The sequence below is a fragment of the Terrapene carolina genome, unplaced genomic scaffold, assembly GCF_002925995.2.
Source record: "Terrapene carolina triunguis isolate 2854851 unplaced genomic scaffold, T_m_triunguis-2.0 Scaffold789, whole genome shotgun sequence".
In the NCBI taxonomy this organism is placed as follows: Eukaryota; Metazoa; Chordata; order Testudines; family Emydidae; genus Terrapene; species Terrapene triunguis.
Window position 1 is genome coordinate 4686147 of NW_020665140.1, and position 18592 is coordinate 4704738.

The 18592-nt window shown below is 40.4% G+C and overlaps 1 protein-coding gene across 2 annotated transcripts in view; it reads right to left on the reverse strand.

The window, feature by feature from the left end:
• The window catches only part of CCSER1 (coiled-coil serine rich protein 1), a 1059536-nt gene that overhangs the window by 457367 nt on the left and 583577 nt on the right, over nucleotides 1-18592 (reverse strand). For both annotated transcript variants that reach the window (XM_024216934.3, XM_024216935.3), the window contains exon 8: nucleotides 10628-10711. In XM_024216934.3, coding sequence (XP_024072702.2) covers nucleotides 10628-10711 — 84 coding nt within the window. The remainder of the gene's footprint in view (nucleotides 1-10627; nucleotides 10712-18592) is intronic.

Sequence of the window (18592 nt, forward strand, 5' to 3'; positions counted from 1 at the left end):
CTGCCCTGCAGCCAGAGGCGGTCCTATGGACTCTGGCCACTAGGCCGTATTGCCCGGTAACTAGAGCCACAAACCCTCACAGACTCCTATAGCGATTGATGAAGCATCTTTATTGACAGTTTTCTTTTCCTGTTATCTTATTGGATGCCCAGTTTAAACTTCAGATAGGGAGCAGACCTTTTATTAAAGCCCATCTTTCACTAAAGAAAAGGAAGTGCTTTTCTTGTCCAAATATTGCTGGTGGGTGAAACAACCATCCTTCATTCAGGATCAAGGTAAAAAGCAACCGAGCTCCTTTATAGAGTAGATAGCTGAAACAATAGGTGCCTCTGATGAAAACACAGGCCACATGCAAACAGTACCAGGATTATAGTCAAGGCCGGCTCCAGGCACCAGCCCACCAAGCTTGTGCTTGGGGCGGCACCTGGAGGGGGGCGGCGTGGCGCTCCGGCCCCCGGGGAGAGCGGGGCCACGGCCGGGCTCGCCGCCCTCCCCCCGGTGCTCTGGCCGCCCTCCCCCCCGGCGCCCTCCCCCCAGCTGCCGGGGGGAGAGAGGAGCCCCCGCCGGGGCTCACCGCCCTCCTCCCAGGGCTCGGGCCCCCCCCCCCCCCCCCCCCCGGGGGGGGGGGGGGGCGGCCGGAGGCTTTTTTGCCTGGGGCGGCAAAAAAGCCAGAGCCGGCCCTGTTTATAGTGGTGCCGGACCCACACACAGAAGGGGTTCCGATGCCTACACTGTTGCCCCGCCTCCTCTCCACCCCAAGGCCCTGACCCCACTTACGACCTCCCCCAAGTCCCCACCTGCTGCTCGCTCCTCTCAAAGGCACGTCCAGGCACTGGGGCCCCAAAAAGATGAATCTGCCTCTGCATGCAAGGCTTGGCCGGGGGGGGGGGGGGAAGAGTGGGGGAATCTGATAAATGCAGGCATTGGGATTGATTGGATTGCAGTGAGAAAAAAAGTGGGAGGAAGGAGACAGCAGAACACGAGAGACAGAGAGAGTTGTAGCATGACCCTGAAGGGGAAAAAAAAGGTTAGAGCTTTTGGGTAAAGTGCTATCTGGAAAAAGGCTTGTAACTGTAAGCAAAGAAACTGTCTCCTGCTGTTTGATTTCTATTGGGTTCAGGAAAGCAGGACTTTGTAAATAAACAAGATTGCATAAAAAAATACCTGAATCCATTATCTTTCTCTCTTTATAACAGAAACAACCTATTAGACCATGAATTTTGGCTAGCCATTTATGTCAAAAGGTGTAACAAAAATTCCCTCCTTCATGCCCCTCTCCCCAATCTGTCACGTTCTTCTCCTTTCTCACACTCACCTCTTCTCCTTGCCCGCTCCCCAACCTAATCCAGGCAAACTATGAAACAGACAAGTACTTAAAATATTGCTGCTTTAGAAACAGAGGGTGGGAAATAATGAAACTTACTCATTTTAAAATCTTATACTTGAGGAATTTGGTTTGCTATGAATGCATGTGATGGCTTCTACAGTAATAGCACAAAACTGAGGAACAGCAAGGAAATTATAGTAAAATCCCATATACATGTCACACGTTGGGCTGTCAGACCCTGCAACGTTTCCAAGGAATTTCTCAGGAAAGCAAGAACGCTTGAGACAGTACCAGAACACCTCCCAAAGGGTCCAGCAGTCATGATCCTTCACAGTAGGATAAAGATCAGCTTTTACATTTTGAAAATGTTTGCGCAAAATGACAGGGCAAAAGAAATCTCTTTGCCCTCCTATACTTGCTTCCTCATGTAGTATTAGTAAGTTCCCCCCACCCCCGCCGTATTGTACAGAAATGGCAATGAAATAGCAACAGTGAGATTCAGTTATGCATTTTTGAATGACTGCTCGTGGTGAACTTCTCTGTGAAATATCACATCATCCCAATTAATATTTCAACAAAACTAATTTATTGTTGTGGACCCCGTTTAGGGATGGACAAACTGCTTTCTAAATTTTTTTCAGAATAGTCTCTCATCTCTCCAAATCAACATCAAGTTAGCCTGTCCAGTATAGTCTACAATTTTTCATCTCTTGAAGCCTCATTTATCTATTAATTATTCTTATTTCAAGACCCCATTATTTTAACAATAGCAACAGTTGATTCATTAAGTGTTGTGCACATTGAGGATGAAGCAGTGTGTTATAAATTTACCCTGAAGTTCATCTACATCAGATGGATGCAGCTAAAATGTGTCATATGGACGCCTTCAGCAACATACTCCAACTGATAAGTCAAACAAATTAAACTGCTGATCTTTGAGAAGCATAACAGGCATTCCGGCATATGTGTATCTTTTTTTAGCAGCTTGAGTTCCTTTTTTGCATGCATAAATATATGTAATACAATAGAATTTAGCCAGATGTTCGTAGACGACCAGATCTTGGAGGTCAAACTCCCACTGACTTGTATGAGAATTCAGCCTGTGTTAAGTATACAGGGATCATAATTAAAAATATTTTAAAAATAAAGGGTACTTTACATTATTTCCCCACACCTTTCATACTAGAGGATACCTGACCACTAAAATGTAGCTAGTTCTGGAGTGACAAGGGGCAATCAACCAGCATACTGCATAACAATGAGGGGAGGAGAAATTTTGGCACAGTACATCACCGGAAGCATTTACTCTTATGAAAAGTACCCAAGAGCCCTAATGCCCACTTTCTCCAGAGGGATGTGTTGTATCAGATATATTGCTAACAGAAAAAGGAGGCAATGAAAAAATAGGCAAACTAGAATTTTTCTCCACCATAATGTATTGGCTAGAATACCATCTATGGGGCAGATATGTTCAGCTGTAATGTGATATCACCCCATACTATTAATATTCATCATAGATAGTGACCATTCATCTTTAGTTCAAATTGCAGATTCAGTGGGGGCAGTTTTTAGCATTGTAAACCCTGGATTCTTTCACCAATGGCCTTAGTTGACAATCATGTTCAGGCCAGACCTTCAGCTGCTGTAAGTCAGCACTGCTCCATTGAAACCAATGCAACTGGTGTAAATTGGCACAGCTCCAATGAAACCAACGGCAATACACCCATTTACACTTGCTGAAGATCTAACCTGATGCCTGTATGTACGACACCCATGGAATTGTTTCACCATGCACAGTAAAAAATAAAGAAACCACTTTCCATTGCTTACATGAGATGGAATTTAAATCTGTAAAAATAGACACATGGCTTTTCATATACATCAGCCAAAACTGTATAGTGCTTCTCTTGCTTCTTCATCTGAATCATCTTCAATGATGACATCTAAATTGTCAGATTTTAAAATTTCTTAACTTATCCACTGCGTCCCAAATACTGTCATTCTTATAGGTCCTAACATATCTGTAGTTGAATCTTTTTATGTTTATTAGATTTAAAATAAAGATTAGCTAATTCAAAATCCTAATTAAACAAAATAAAATGGGAGCCAAATGGAAGTATAGGAGTACTTGTGGCACCTTAGAGACTAACAAATTTATTTGAGCATAAGCTTTCATGGGCTACAGCCCACTTCATCGGATGCATAGAATGGAACATATAATAAAGAGATATATATACACACCTACAGAGAACATGAAAAGGTGGGAGTTGCCCTACTAACTCTAAGAGGCTAATTAATTAAGATGAGTAATTATCAGCAGGAGAAAAAAAATGTAGTGATAATCAAGATGGCACATTTCAGACAGTTTGATAAGAAGGTGTGAGGATACTTAACATGGGGAAATAGATTCAATGTGTGTAATGGCAGATACAGACTAACACGGCTACTATTCTGAAAACTGTCAAATGTGGCACTCAGATCCTCCATCTATCCATTTGGACAGCACTAATTTAGGATTTCCACACTGAAATGGAAATTAAGTAGTTTTCTGAGTAACGCCCGGTCATATTTGTCTGCATCTGCAGGAAGATCGATCAGTAAAATGTTGCATGTCTCACTAAGTCAGCAGTCTACCAGTGACACCTCAACAGAAGACAAGCATATGGGATGCTCTATTATTAAAGGAGTGTTAGTCATGTTGTAATTTCTCTTGGGACACTTAAGGACACTTTATGGTATATTTGCTAATTTCTGCAACATTATTTCTACATAAATATGTTGAACAGAATCTGAATCACAGCAAGAAGGCTCTTTCAACATCAATGACACAACAATCATTTATCTATATTCATACCAAACATCGTGAGAGGACAACACTTTGTGATAAGGACTTAAACTAATATGCAGAATCACCTCCAGAAGTGCTAGAGAATATTGAAGATTCTATCTTACTGACAGCTTTTCATAAAGGATCTGGAGTGTACTAGGAATTGGAGGCTAATCCCCATTATGCATCATAGGATATTATTTTCACACACTACATCTGTCTTGCAGAATGGACTTGGAGAGTAATTACTGCTGAGATAAGCCTTTTCTGCAATACGTGCAATTAATTCTCCCTCTAAAAAGGGGGAAAGAAGCCTGACACATTAATAATGTTTAAGTACACCTAATCTATTTCTTTTCTGCTTCTAATGTTTCCTAAATATGAGGAAGAAAGAGGATTTGAAAGTACTTACAGATGTCTGTTCTTATGTAAATCATCCATGGGTCTGTAATATTCCATCATAAAATGGCCAACATGAAATAATATCACAAATTATAATAGAATGTAGAGCCAAGTGGGGAATTACTATAAAGATGAATTTAGAATATGATTTTCCTGCATAAAGGCTGCAATTCTTATCAAATAGGAATTACCATGTTATTGAAGTTTCAAGGACATGAAATTTTATTCAATTCGATTTTCAATATGTATTTTGAAGTAAATTAAAAATCCTCTCCCTCCTTCCATGTACCTTGTAAAAGGGTATTTCCTTTAGGCATTTTTTTAAAGTTTCATCCCTCTCCCTTTAAAAATAACATTGGGATGTTGGGCGGGGGGGGGGGGAGACAATATCTTCAACAGGTATAAATTGGCGTAGCTATACTGAAGTCAATTCACACCTGACCTGCTGAGGATCTGGCCCAAATGCTTTTCATAAACAAGGTTCAGCTACCTCAAAATAATCAAGTAAACCTCACACATAAGGCTTTGAAGTGTAATGGAGACCACTAAAAGGCACTCATCTCATGTATGCATCAAAACAGTATAGTAGGAGGGATTCATAGGCAAATTGCCCATAGCTGAAATCGAGCCACAGTAAATTATAATGAAATAGAACTAAACTTATAATCATTAAATTTACACTCCAAGGACAACCCGGTTGTAGTTTTAAACATTTCATTTTGTATAGTATTTAGACAAGGAACTGGAAGTTATGTGTGATTTGGAAAGGTAAAATAGGTATAACAGCCATCTTGGTTATCACTGGGGAATGATCCCAGAACCTCCAGTTCTAAAGTATAAACGTTTACAATTTGAGTTAAAGGATTAAGTCCCCTAGTTAGCAGCTGAAGCAAACTCACCTCCAGTCATTAGAAGGGGCAATGACAACTGGAGAATGTCCCAACAGCCAGACTAAGAGGGAAATTCATCACCTGGACCTAAATCTTCCCCCCACATCCCTAAAGGGCCATCTCTGCAACACCGTCCCCTTTCCTTGATTACAGTAGGACAACTTACATGCGTAAAGTTATATGTACATACAGGTTTATGGCATAAAACTCTTTGTGCCCACTTCTCAGCCCTAGTGCAATTGTACCAATACATGGAATGGTGTAAATGCTAGCATAGACAATGCTCAGGCGTTTTTGCCACTGTCATGAAAACATGTTCAGAGATACCCTCTTTATACTAGTTTTAGTGTTTACACCGTACTGAAAAATATGTATTACAACTGACAGTGCAGATGTAGGTTCTGCGCAACATCAGTTGCTGCCGATGCAAAGCCACAGGCAGGTGAAGAAAATGGCAGCATGGCTCCCCTAGTTGAAGCCAATGATGGAAAGCAGCAGAGGCACAGCTTTCCTTGCAGAGTGTCTCATGTCTCTGTTGCATTAGGGGGCTTCCCTCTGATTTGAAAATAGGAGCAGCCTCTAAAGTACATGTACCCATTACCTCTCCCACAAGAAGAGGTGGTTTGGGGAAATGTTGCTGAGGTTGACAGAATTTTCATCCCCCACAATGGATTTTTATCTAGCTCATATCATTATTCACTTCATTTTTCCTTCTTCAGGTCCTGTGCTGCAGCAACCAGCTGTCTTCTAATTTGATATAATGATCTAGCATGAACCAGGCTGTGAAGTCACCGATTCCTCAGAATCACCTTTGGTTTGTGGTCAGCTGAGTAATTCTAGCTCCAGTCGTTTAATGCTCCAGAATTGTTTCACGACAATATCTGGCATAAAAGGATCGTGTACACCAGACGTATGTTCCACTCAAGTATGTCCACGCTTGGCGCACCAGAGCTGGAGACCTTCCCTCTCGTGTAGCAGTACCTGTAGAGGCAGCATGTGCACCCCACACCTCCTTGTGTCCCCTCCCGAGGCAATACGAGGGTGGTGCCACCCCAACCCCTCTCAGTTCCTTCACACTAGCGAGGATGGCCCAAAACTCCACTAAAGAGGAGTCAGAAAGTGGGTTGTAGAAAACATGTCTGCACCCACATCTCAAAGAACAACTGTCACAGAAAAGATAAGTAACCATTTTTTTCCTTCTCCCAGTGGTTGCAGATGCATATTCCATTCATGTGATTCACAAACTGTAACATTCAGAGTTTGTTCAAGTAATGTCTGCAGAATTACTCTGCCAAAGTATGCATCAGCTCTGAAAGTAGTGTTGACCACAGATTGACAAGTGAATATATTTCCTGAGGACCAAATAGCGGCCCACTTAAAAACCACCTGGGAAGCACACTGAATCTTGTGAACCAAATCCTCCCACAAGGAAAAATGGGATTCCTAAGATGTTGTTTGGTTAAAGTTGGCAGCTAGGACCAACTACACCTTGGGTAGCTAAGTCACAAATAAGGGAATGAGAAGCTCCAGTTGGTACACAATGCAGCTGCCTGTCTACTTAGCATCATCATGAACACAACATTCTGCACTGAAACCCCATAGAATCCAGAGTTCTCTTCAGGATCTCTGTCCCGATCAAACCTCCTAAGGTTGGACCTAGCTACTTGAGGGATCACCTCTCTCACGCCAGGACCAGGACCTTCCACCAAAACCATGATAACGTTGATCAGGGGATGAAACAATGATAGGAACTGGACTTACACTATCACAAGAGATAACAACGAATGACCGTGGGCCTTCTCCTTGTCTCCTGCCTGCATGAAAATGGGAAAAACCAGGCTCCTAGCTGAGAGCCTTTTGTTCAGTGGGAATAATTTGAAAGTTGGACATATGCGAAACACAAGGGAGACCTGCTCTAGATGTAGGAGATGGGGGACGAAGACGCTGGAAAGGAATGAGTTAAATAAGCTACAGCTCACTACGTCAACAGAGGATTATTTTACAAAAACAACATTGTCAACCAGTTGATAATGTATGTTCTGAACTAAACTGATATTGTATTACTGCACCCGAACTATAGAGAAGCTTAATGTTCTCTGTATCCCATTCTGTCATATAATTTAAGATAATAATTACCTAATACATCATTTCTTAATGTAGCTAACTCTGAAACAAAGAATATTGAACATCTGCAAATACATTCTGGTGATGATATGGTAAAGGTGCTTTTTAATCCTGGAAAAGTGCTACATTTAGTGAATTCTTTCCATTAAAATATTTGCTCTTAATTTGTGTGCAATACTGGTCATGGTTACAGACCCCTTTTAGATCCATTCAAGTGCACCCCTCAGATGACAGGACTGGCTTCCTGCACCTCTCTCAAGAGTGGAACCACTCTAGGAGTGGATCTCTGGGTGGCAATCCTTTGGTTTACGTTAACATGACAGGCCCAGCTTTGTTTGGCACTTCTAAGACCTTTTCCCCACAACCCTGTGACAGCAGCTGAATCAAATGACTCAAAACCAGCTTCTTCATAACAAAGCACTTTTCCACCCAAAGTTACATAGCACATATAGGAAAGGCCTACACACATTTCCCAATACCTAAACGTTAATGTTTCCTTGAAAGCTTTGGTGAGTTGCATCCAGCCCAGCTACCGCCATCTCTGGGCTGGAAGAGACAGTATATTTGCAGCAGTTTCTGTCTCTGACTCATCTCTAGCTGCTACTGACAACCCACTGAACCCCTCTTCTTTTTCAAGCCTTTGGGGTCCTTTAATGGTTTAGTATGCCCTTTGAATCTCATGTCAGTCTCAGGAAGAGTAAACCTCCCTAGCCTGCCTGGACCCAGGCAAGGGCATTCCCCAGTTAATAGTCCCATTGTTCTCTTAAGGAGACTTATCTCTGTTTTTGAGTCATTTCCCCTTTGCTTCCCCCTAAACAGCCTCATTTGACACAACTATACAGTTAGATAGGATTTCGCACAGGTAAACAAAGGAGCATATGATACAAAAAATAATACAAAACAACGTTCTAAGGGAGCATTGCGCAACTTTAAACGAGCATGTTCTCTAATTCAGAGGTTCTCAAATTGTGGTCCACGGACCACCAGTGGTCCGCGAGCTCCATTCAGGTCGTCCGTGGATAATTCCCTTTAAGGTGCATGCCTGGGTGGCTGCACATGAGAGAATGAAGGACCACCTACCAAATTAGTGGAGCTGTGCAGACGTGGCTCCACTAATTAGGTGCCTGGACCCTGGAGAAGACGCACACATAAAATGAAGTGGTGGCCTTGGGGGGAATAGGGGTTAAGTGGGAGGGGGCATTGGTATGAGAAGAGGGGGTGGGGGGAATTTGGGACACGCAGGGCTGCAGTGGCCAGACAAAGAAGCGACTTTCCCCAGCTCCAGGGCTGCAGCTGCCGGGGAGAGACGACCTTCCTTCCCAGCCTCAGTTCTGTGGCTGCTGTGGCAGGGGAGAGACCCCACTCCTTTCCAGTCCCAGCTTGGTGGCTGCTGCAGCAGGGGAGCGAGGGAGAGACCCCGCCCCTCCTCCCCAGCCCCAGCTCGGGGGCTGCCACGGTGGGGGAGAGAGGGCACATCCATCACATTAGAAAGGTTAAGACTACTGATATTAAAATATGAGTTGTGTGCTTTTATGCATAGAACAAAAAAACGTTAATTATGAAGGTTTTTTTTTAAATATAGCACTTTTATCCAAAGCGCTTTACTATAGTTAGCTAACGGTACAAACATCATTTGGAAAGATCATTAAGTGGTCCGGCGAGACCCTCAGCAATTTTCAAGTTGTCCTCGAAAAAACGTTTGAGAACCGCTGCTTTAATTGATCAGCAACGTAACAACAAAATGTTAAGCAGGACGACTAAGGGAGGAGTTCCTGTATCTTGGCTTACAAGGCAGGTGTGTGTGGGGGGGGGGGGGGGGGGCAGGGCTTGGACCTGTTCTGGGCACCACCAAAAATTATACAAACCTGCCACCCTGAATCAGCTCTATCTTGCAAGAATTGACTTGCAGAATTGGGGCCTAAGGGCCCAATTCAGGAAAACATCCCTATTCAGGAAGGGAACTTAAGCAGGTATTTAAGCACATATCTAAGTGACATTGAAGCCAAAGGAACTTAAGCACATGCATAAATTCTTTCCTCAACTCAGCCCTTAATTTCTTTCTTTCTAAAAAAAGAACAGGAGTACTTGTGGCACCTTAGAGGCTAACAAATTTATTTTAGCATAAGCTTTCGTGGGCTACAGCCCACTTCTTCATAGCCCACAAAAGCTTATGCTCAAATAAATGTGTTAGTCTCTAAAGGTGCCACAAGTACTCCTGTTCTTTTTGCGGATACAGACTAACACGGCTGCTACTCTGAAACCTTTCTTTCTAAAACAACCCTTAAAAATATCAGAGCAGAAAAACTCTTCATCCTTTATTTTTTTAAAGGGAATTAAAAATTGAAGACATGCTGTTTTATGGGTGGCACTATCAAAAGCTAGTTTTTTTATATTATCGCAGTACCGTTTTAATCACAATAATAGTTCGTTTTTTAAAAAATTGTATACTCCTCCTATATACTCTATATTATATATACAGCTTTTCCACTTGTGATCAATATGGCTATCCTAAAATTCAAGTCAACAAAACTTTGCCACATAATACAATAATGAAAAGTTGTATCAACATAATTAGGGTATTCAGGTTTTGTTTTTTTCAAATTAAGGGAACATCTGTTTTAACAGAAGAGTATTTGTTATGTGTTAGATAGCTTCACTGCTTTGCAAGGCAGTAGAAGGAAGAATAATTTATAACAACTCAGGAGAAAGCACGTACTGCCCTTCAAGATTTTTGGCATATGCTAACCAGTATACACAGTGCTGTATTGTTCCTTCACCAGTGATTAATGCCTCTTTGATATTGTAAGACAACTGTCAACACAATCTTTTAAAACAAAGAACCACCATCAGGGTGTCCGGGTATTAGCCCTTTCAAAGTCTGACAAGTCCCCAGAAATGTAGAGTCATAAAAGCTGCATTAATCAGGTTGAATGATTAATATAGCCTTAAGATGTCCATCCTGAAGCAGGTGTGAAACTGTTTATTTAGTTTTCGTACGAGTGACCGACCTTGTCAGTTAAAGTGAACTTCTCAGACAAAAGTGCACATCCTGCTTACCAGATCCTCGCGTAGTTGGGAAATGAGTTCATCTCTCTCCTTCAGCTGCAACTTCAGCACTGAACATTCATCTTTCATTATATCCTATAAAAAACATCAAAAGAGATGTTATAATAGGCTAGGACTTTTACTTTGCTCTTGACAAGAAAAGGCAGATTCACACAGTGTGAGATAATTACATCCGAGTAATGAAACTCAATTCTCCTCTGTTATGTGTGATATTTTTAATAACATATTCTAAGTTGCTGTATAAACAAACTAGTGCAGCCAAAGTCATTCAACAGCTCCCTGAATAGAAGTCCATTTTGTTAGTGTCTGGTTCTTTTAAGCTTTTTATTGAAGCTCCTCTCAGACATCTTACTTTAGTTTAGGAACAAATGGTCATAAAATTCCCAATGTTTTCTGTGAGCAGAACTATGAGAAATATCAGTTTAGATGAATTACTGGGGAGTTCTCAGTCTGACTGCAGATGGAGAAAGGAAGCACAACAGACATTCACAAAAAGGAAAGCAACTCTTCCACCCACATATGCATGTACCATGACAGCAAAAACAGCAGTGATACTGACACTAGTTGGGTGGAGGAAAAGTAAACACAGACCACTCTTCTTGCTTGATGGTGCATGTGCAATTAATATCTCTATGAGAATTTGATGCTCACGAAAATGAAAGTGCAAATAGCACCGACTACAGCCAAACTTGGATCTGTCAGGCCTCTTGCATATTTTCCCCATAACATTTTCTCCGTTCATTTCAGTCTTGACCAGCAACGTTTGCAGGCCTCATTTGAAAAAGGACTGTCATTCTTATGTACTTTGTGATATAGCTATATAGCCACGAGGGACTCAAATGATATCACCAGACTCCTTTTTAAGACCTAGTCCACCCCAGAAAAGCTATAGAGGTATAGCTATAAAGGCACACCTTATTATTGTAGATCCAGGTTATACTGGCAAAAAGAGTGTTTTTGCCAGTGTATCTACATCTACACTAGGACTGTCGCCAGCATAATACTGCCATAAAAATATCACCTCCTAACCAACATTACTATACACCTCTACCCCAATATAACGCAACCTGCTATAACACGAATTCGGATATAACACGGTAAAGCAGTGCTGGGGGGGGGGCGGACTCCAGTGGATCAAAGCAAGTTCAATACAACGTGGTTTCACCTATAATGCGGTAAGATTTTTTGGCTCCTGAGGACAGCGTTATATCGAGGTAGAGGTGTACCAGGAAAGGTTTTAAGTGTAGAACTGGCTTAAGTGACCTAACCAGGATATGAAGAAGTTAGATCTTCAGAAGTACACCTACCTCTTTACGGTATTTATGTGCTTGCAGTTCTAACCTAACACTCAAAACATAAAAGTGACATAAGTGATGAGTGTATTGTCTCATTGTTCAGAACTTTTTCCCCTTGGTAAAATGTTCAATTATAATAAGCACTTTTCAATGCAATTATACTGCTCAACTTTTGTTCTAAACAAATTAGAGGGGAAAAAATTATAATGGGATGTAATACAAAATATTCACAGCTACAGAAAAATAGATATATCTGTACAAGATTAGAAATAAGAGCCTCACATCCTTTGTACTGTCTAGATACCAATGTAGTATTTTAGTGCTGTTGACTGGATAATATGGAGGGCCCAAGTTCAGGAAAAGATCAGAATTTCTCCTTGTTGGGCTAGAGGAAAATTTATGAAGGGGTCTATAATGGTTTATTATTTTTATCTACTCATCTGTCTATTCAGTAAATAGGTTGTTCAAGAATGTTAGCTGAAAAAATATATATAAACTACTCAACCACCAAATACATCCCAGCAACGAAATATAAATAAAGCAGTGTTAAATTTTTATTTATTTATTTTTACTTTTGAAACCTACAGATGCAGAAGACTAGAAAGTTATGGAATATAAATGCTCTCTTACCATTGTTTTATCTGAAGCCCCCTTATTCAAAATGGGGCCATTTTTTCTTGAAGACTAGCTACAAAACTGCGACACATTTGATATTGAGTAGTCATGCCTTTCTTTCTATTTATACATGTCTAAATGTCTTATCTCAAGAGGGCATCACATTATTCCTTGCAATCTGCTTCTTTTGTCCTTGTTAAATGAAAGAGTCAGAGGATTAAGTGAAGGGAGCGAAGCAAGACAACCCTAAGGAAGGACAGCGTATTACTAAAGTTTGTGAAAAGTTATAAGATTTTACAGGCATAGTACATAGATTGTGACATACCTTACAGTAGCGGAGGGGCTGAACTGTGGCATTAAGCCATAGCTCTGTGTTGGAGGCTATGCGGAAGCACAACATGCTAATGAGAGCTTCATGAGACTTGGTGCCTCCAAAAGCTGCTAGGTACACAGAACAGGTGACGCTGCTGCATTAACCCTAGAGGAAATGCCATCTGAACCATGATGCTACTCAGGCAGCTAACAAGCTCACTGCCTCTGGCCTCTCCTCACACCTCTCAGGGTCATTACTGCCATTATCAGTGCTTGGCAGAGAAGTGCAAGTACTGCAATAATGCCTGACCCCTCTGTGGCAGCATGAAGTGGTAGCCGCTTTGCTGCCTCTCCCTCAACAGCACACGCATACCGGAACTAACCAGAATCTGGCCTCATGTCACTACCTACACTGTATTATACCATCCAATTCTCAAATCACCTACATTATATTCCATGCAATTATGATGTAGGTTTGTTGTCATAATTAGATGCATGCAAACACAGCTTTACAACAGCCAAAGTAGGGATAAAGAATTTCTCTCTAGTACATGTACCAGGACCACAGTATGTTATTGTTTTACTCTGGGGCATTTGTGCAGACACCATCTGTTCTAAAAGGGGATTGTGTGAAGGCAGGAGGGAATGGCATTGTGGATGTTGGTGGCTTTTCTACTTCTCTATTATGTCTTCTGTAATATGTACATAGTAAATACTGTCGAACACAAATTTTATTGAGGACACCTAAGATATAATCCCAAGTGAGGACAGGAAAAGGGAAGAAGACATCACACAAGAATAAGGCAGTAGAAGGGAGGAGGAAGCAAAGATAGGACCAAGATAGGGCTAGGGAGGTTGCATAGGAGAACACCGAAGAAAGATTCCTTTGCAAGAACTGTGGGAAACAGACATCTCTGCCAAAGCGTAATAGTGGTGCACAAGAATTATTGGATTTGTATGTGTTAGCCTGAGGTTAGAAAGAGACCACCTTTACCCTGTGCAATGCTTGGGGCAACTCACATTACTGCATATTGTCAGACTGCGGGTGAAAGCGGTGCAAGGCCATTACATTCAGGATATGGCTATTTGTTAAAAAAAACCTTTTAAGGTGAAGAAGAAGACAAGACAACACAGGCCAATGGCTGGGTGGGAGGGGCGTACAGTAAGAAGTGATAAACTGGCAGGAATCAGTAATTCACAAACATGGAATTGTCACCTCAAACTAAGAAGAACAGATCTGAAGAGGAGGGTCTGCTTTTCAGCAGCGTTGTCACCCTTACTCTGAGTCCAAATGAATTACTGATCTTTGGGAAAATCTTCTTCTATAATAGGCAGTTTTTGCATATCTTGTGGCTCCATGCTGGTTCTTGACTATTCACATACTCCCAGTGAATCTTTTAGCCACATTTGTGTAGTTTTTAGAAGACTAAATTAGTTTATATCCATTTTATGATTTACACATGTGTTTCTCACACTGCCATCATGTAATAATATTTACTGAGGGAATTTGAATACATTCACAAAGAATCTCAGAATTCATGTACTAAACACAACCAAGGCAGATATATTTTAGAGTCTGAGTTAGTTAATACAAATTCTGATCATGTAGCTTTCACCATTCCAGTTTACCACATCAATACCCTCTATTTAAAAAGTTACTTCTTTTGTAAACCCTACAAGTGAGTCTGTATATTTACATTTGAAAAAATAACTGTATTCATCCCAATCTGCTGAGTCCCATCTCCCCGTGCCTATTAGTAAGCGCTCTGTACACAGCACCGCTTCAAGCATACTTTTTGATTTAATAAATGTAACATAATAAAATATGAATGTTTGATTTTTGTTGACAAGTTTTTTCTTGACCTCATGACTTCTGAGTTAACAGAAGCATAAGAATTATGCTCTGTATACAGTATAATAAACACGTCAATAGGAGTGAAAAGACTTTATGAAAAGACAAATCAGACGACACTTGATTTTTTTCAATCAACGAATAAATGATTCCTAAAAGAAATGAGGTCACACTGTAGAGGAGAGAGCATGCTGAGACAAGTGAAATACTTACATAACATAAAAACAGCCATACTGGGTCAGACAAATAGTCCATCTAACCCAACATCCTGTCTTCTGACAGTGGCTGATGCCAGACGCTTCAGAGGCAATGAACAGAACAGGGCAATTATCAAGTGATTTATCCCCTCTCATTCAGTCCTAGCTTCTAGCAGTCAGACATTTAGGGACACTTGGAGCATGGGGTTGCATCCCTGACCATCTTGGCTAATAGCCATTGATGGACTCATCCTCAATGAACTTATCTTATTCTTTTTTAAACCTATTTATATATTTGGCTTTCACAACATCCCTGGGCAACTAGTTCCACAGGTTGACTATGTGTGGTGTAAAGAAATACTTCCGTCACACAACATAACATGACTGTGAACTATGAGCTTCTATTCAAGGAATACTTTTAGAAACATTATTGGGATGGTAAATTTCAACTTGTTGCTCTTAAACAATGAGCTATCAGGTGCATTTTATAAAAATGAATACAATACTGTACATTATGCTTTAGATTTTCTTCCCTTTTTTTTTTTCACTTTAACATTGGGAACAGAATTCCAGCTCTTACCTTAGGTTAGATCCAAAATGAAAACACATTTCTTATTAAATGTGCACCTTGGTGGACCACTGCGGAATTATGGCATTCTTTTCCTGTTTTGTTTGTGTTTTTATTTAAACTTGCTTTTAGTTTCTAAGACTGACTATAATCACTATGCATCAATGTTAGTATTTTCCTGTTTCAGTCTAATATTGCCCATCTGGGAAACTGCTAAACATAAGTAATAAACCTGTTTTTCATCAGATCAGTTCACAGGGTGACAAATTGAACGGCATGTGGGAAGACAGATGCAGCAAGTTATGCATATGAGCCAACAATAATAATCATTTACATTTTGTAAATTTATTTGATACCTCTGCATACTTAGGAACAAGCAGGCATATTGTGCTTACTATAATCACAAAGCAGTATAAACAGAACTAACCTGGTATTAAAGAAGATGAATTTACTGCAGTTTGCCTTTGATGCACAACAGAACTTTCTTCCAATACAATACTATCCGATTAGAATAAAATAAAAACTCATCTGATAAATGTATTGAATTTAGACTGCTAAAGAATGTTTATCAACATGGTTGAATTTCTACTTCACCTATTATTGAGAACATATTTTTTAAAAGAATTACTAAAAGGATTAACTTCCCCCAGAGGCTCCAATCTTGTAATAACTATACACATGCTTACTTTTACTACCAGAAGTAAGATCTACTCTATTGGGACTACTCGCAGTTGTATATTTAAGCATGAATGTAGGTTTGGGTCTGCAGGATCACATCCTTAGTAAGTTAGGGAATGGGTTAACTGTCTGTATGGAGAACATGGGAGAGTACTGTTCCTTCCCTGAGAACTTATGCAACCTGCCAGCTAGGAAGAGAGAATTCCAACCATTAGAGCAGGGAAGTGGTAGTAAGATGGAGAAGGCCCTGTAAAGAGGAAAAAACAGTTTCTTTCTCCTCTTCCTGCTTAGGAAGAAACTGGGGTTGGGAGGTTCTGAGAACAGGCCCAGACCAGAGACCAAAGATCAGCAGAGAAGCTGACCTCTGCTTCATTAGAAAGGCTTGACCTGAAAGATATTATGAATCACAGTGATTTCTTTTGACTGGGCTAAAGAAAGTCCATCCTGTTTTGCTTGACATTGTTGCTGCTGCTGCTATGAACTTAACAGAGAGATGCTGTGATCACAATGTTTATTTAGGTACCATCTAGAGAAATCTTCGGTCCTTACTTTAAGGCCAGGAATGAGAAAATCCTAGGGCAGAGACCTTTGCCTAAAAGGGACACAGCTGTTTAACTTTTCTAAGGCTACAGCTACACTACAGAGCTTGCAGCAGCAAAACTGCACCAATGCATCTGTGCCACTGTAGCTCTGCTAGTGCAGACGCTCGAAAAACGTTGGGAGGGAGCTCTCCTGTCTACTTAATTACTCCAGCCCCCGCGAGCAGCGGTAGCCACACCCCCACCGACAGTACTGTTCACATCGGTGCTTAGGTCCATGCAATTTACATTTCTCAGGGGGCATGTAGCTACAATCCAGGACCATACCTTAAAAGAAAAAAACACAACAACAACAACAACAACAAAAACGGGGGGGCTAATGTTTCATTCTTTGTACACAATATTGTACAAGGGAGGTTTGGGTTAAAAGAATCTGATCCTAAAACAACAGAAAAGGCTAGTGAACTTACAACTCTAATAAGAGTCCCTTCTTATATATGGAGTCTATTTTCAGAGGCGTATGAGAGACATTTTACATCTCACATATATGTTTTTAAGTAGTGCAAGCAGGAAGTATTCAATGATCACATTGCTAGCATTTCATGTAAAATATGATCTACTTTTATTCAGGTTGAAGTAAGTATTTATTCATTCGGTCTAAGAATTCATTTATCCAGAAGAATCCAGGTCAGTGGTATCCGTTCCACCTGTCCCAGGCCTAAAATTCTACTCACATTCTACTGTAAGGTTTACTTATTCACTATGAGCACATAAAGTGTGTTACTTTAAAGATTTATTAGTTTAGAACTAAATGAACAGTGTTTCCTTCATCACTGCAAACCAGCTGTCATTGAACTGTGAAATACAGACTCAGGAAATTAATTTTTTGCTACAGCTGGATACTCTACCTGCAGCAGTGACAGTAAAAAACATGGAGTTCAAAATAATGCAGCTTGAGTTATGTGTGTGTTAAAAGAGAAGAAAATGAAGTCCACGCTTTAACACCAGGAAAAAAAATAAGCATAATAGACTTTCAATAAATGTAAGTGAAATGAGTTCCTAAAAAATTAACTGCTCTGAAGGACATTTTTAAAATAAAAAATATGTTAATATTAACCTTTTTGTGTATTAAAAATAAGCACAAAGTGAACCTGAAACTTCAGAGATTTGGCATTTTTCTGTCAAGTCAGATAGTTGGAAAACAGAAAAATATTCCATTGGTACTAGTGTGAAAATTTAAAGAAAGAAGGGAGGGGGGAACCGAGCTTACCTAATAATTGCTTACTGTATATAGCAACTTTCATGCCAAAAAGCCTCCCCCTCCCCCCCCGCCAAAAAAAGCATTGCATACTTTACACAGCAATCACTTTACCCACCCCTGGGATGCTGCCACCTCTTCAGTGATACGTAGCAGCTGTTTAATACCACACAGCAGCATTACAAAACAGTTTAGCTTAAAAAACGGAAGGAAAAAAAGGTGAGAGACAGATGCGAAATTTCTTAAAGGACACATTTTAACTCAAAATTATTAACATGTACACAAATGTTTCAGAAAATTAAATGTTATACTCAAATTTGGAGAGGATATATGGGTTGAAACCTGGCTCCATTGAAGTCAATGGCAAAACTCCCATTGATTTCAATGGAAGCAGTATTTCAACCACTGTATTTTTCATAGAACCACAGAAATGTGTGTTACTCTGGACTCTCTCCAATTTCTGTGCAATATTCCTCTGACTCCTAACTATGGGACCACAACTAGCAGTTCTTCTGGTTTCAGAGAAAAGCTTGAAAAATTTGAACCCTAAAGTCTCAAACAAACAAGAGCTCAAGAAAAAAAAATCAATTACTTTTTAAAATCTCTCGATTCTTAAGTGAATTTTACGATTTTCTAACACTA